Raw genomic sequence first — 1,772 nt, forward strand, 5'->3', positions numbered from 1 at the left:
AAAAAGGAACTGGAGCTGGGATCAAAGTTGCTCGAACGAGTAGCAAGTGAAGTTTACGGGTCTGCGCAGGGGTGGAGGTATAACGTGCCGCGACTAGAAGACTGATGGATATGCGTGGTGGCATCCTCCACTTCAAAGCAGTGGCAGACTTGCAAAGAACTTTGCTTTGTGCTTTTGCTCTGGATGTCTCTATCTTAATATCTGTAATAGACCTGCTCTTAGTTTGTGTGTCGTTGTAGCATGACTGTCGTTCTTATTGCGGGTGACATTTTTCCTAGTTGGGTTTTACGTTTGCTAGCTATGATGCGTTGCGTAAGGTAGTTCTAGTAGCTTTTGGGCCTTCTATCTTTGTAAGTGAACTGGTATTCGTAGTTTGCTGTTGGTTTTCGTGAATGGAAATTGGAGGGGGAAACCCTTCTTTGATAATAAAAAAAAAAGGTATGATCGTGTTACATGTAATTTCATCCGTTGTTGCTGTACTCAAGTTTCGAACGGAGGACGGACGAACGAACGCACGAAGGGCTCGCTTGGAACCGGTAAAATCCAAAATCTGAGCTGCCGCCCGCCTGAACGGAGAACGAAATTTGAGAGCCACGTCACCGATCCGCGCCATCTCTCTCCCGGATCGCCATCCCGCCCGTCCAATCCCGTGCTGATCCAACGGCAGGCTGCACACTCCTCCCTTGTTAAATCCCCCTTCGCTTCCCCCCAATCCTCCCACCAGCCGCCGCCACCACCGCTCCTCCTCCATTTCCATCTCAGTCAGCTCCAAGCCGTCAGCCATGTCCGGCCGCGGCAAGGGAGGGAAGGGCCTCGGCAAGGGCGGCGCCAAGCGCCACCGTAAGGTGCTCCGCGACAACATCCAGGGCATCACCAAGCCGGCCATCCGGCGTCTGGCGCGGCGGGGCGGCGTGAAGCGCATCTCGGGGCTCATCTACGAGGAGACCCGGGGCGTGCTCAAGATCTTCCTGGAGAACGTCATCCGCGACGCCGTCACCTACACCGAGCACGCCCGCCGCAAGACCGTCACCGCCATGGACGTCGTCTACGCGCTCAAGCGACAGGGACGCGCACTCTACGGTTTCGGCGGCTAGGCCTGCGCCCGCTGCTGCTCCATCGAGTCGACTCTGCTGGATGCTGCTGTTCCTCTGCTATGGTTTCGTTTCTGAGTGCGTGTCCTGCTGTTCCATAGGTCTGTGTAGTTAGTAGAAGGCGATGGATCTGAATGTACTGGAGTTGTTGGTTCTTGCAAGAAATGAACCTGAATGAAATGGAAGTTGTACTTCATCTCTCGATATGATTGTACCTCCTGGCTTGTTCCTGTACATTCTAAAATTTCTCAGCAAGAACGTCGCTGATGACTCTTTCAGTAATTTTCGTTATGATTTTTTGCTGAATGGGCTCCAAAATTTCCGCCTCACAAAATTCATACCACGCGGTATACTATTACAGTTATTTTTTGGTTATGCAGTGTAGCCTGACCAACCCCCCCTTTCGAGGTTGGTGGTGACGGATTGTGCTTGTTTGAACATACTGCCTTATATTGCAACTCACAAGCGCTTGCTCAAGTTCATGAGAAATATGTGCCACTGTCTATCTGAAGAGGAGTTGCAATCTGCTGCTGTCTACTAGTAGATCCTACTAGATGCTATCTCTGATGCCTTGATGTGTCACGATTCTGTTCTGTAATACTTTCACTACTTTTCGGGCGTCGGAACGCTATACTCAGTGTCTGATCATGATCTTCACAATTAAAATGGAGCCGGGAGTGA

At 51.1% G+C, this 1,772-nt stretch overlaps 1 protein-coding gene across 1 annotated transcript; it reads left to right on the forward strand.

Moving 5' to 3' along the window:
- The first annotated feature begins 712 nt into the window (after positions 1–712).
- On the forward strand, positions 713–1,295 carry LOC109784912 (histone H4). The gene has a single exon (XM_020343522.4). It carries the CDS (start codon positions 783–785, stop codon positions 1,092–1,094), a length of 312 nt encoding a protein of 103 aa, XP_020199111.1. The 5' UTR covers positions 713–782; the 3' UTR covers positions 1,095–1,295.
- Positions 1,296–1,772: the final 477 nt, after the last annotated feature.

Source organism: Aegilops tauschii, chromosome 6 (assembly GCF_002575655.3).
Source record: "Aegilops tauschii subsp. strangulata cultivar AL8/78 chromosome 6, Aet v6.0, whole genome shotgun sequence".
NCBI classification, from domain to species: Eukaryota; Viridiplantae; Streptophyta; class Magnoliopsida; order Poales; family Poaceae; genus Aegilops; species Aegilops tauschii.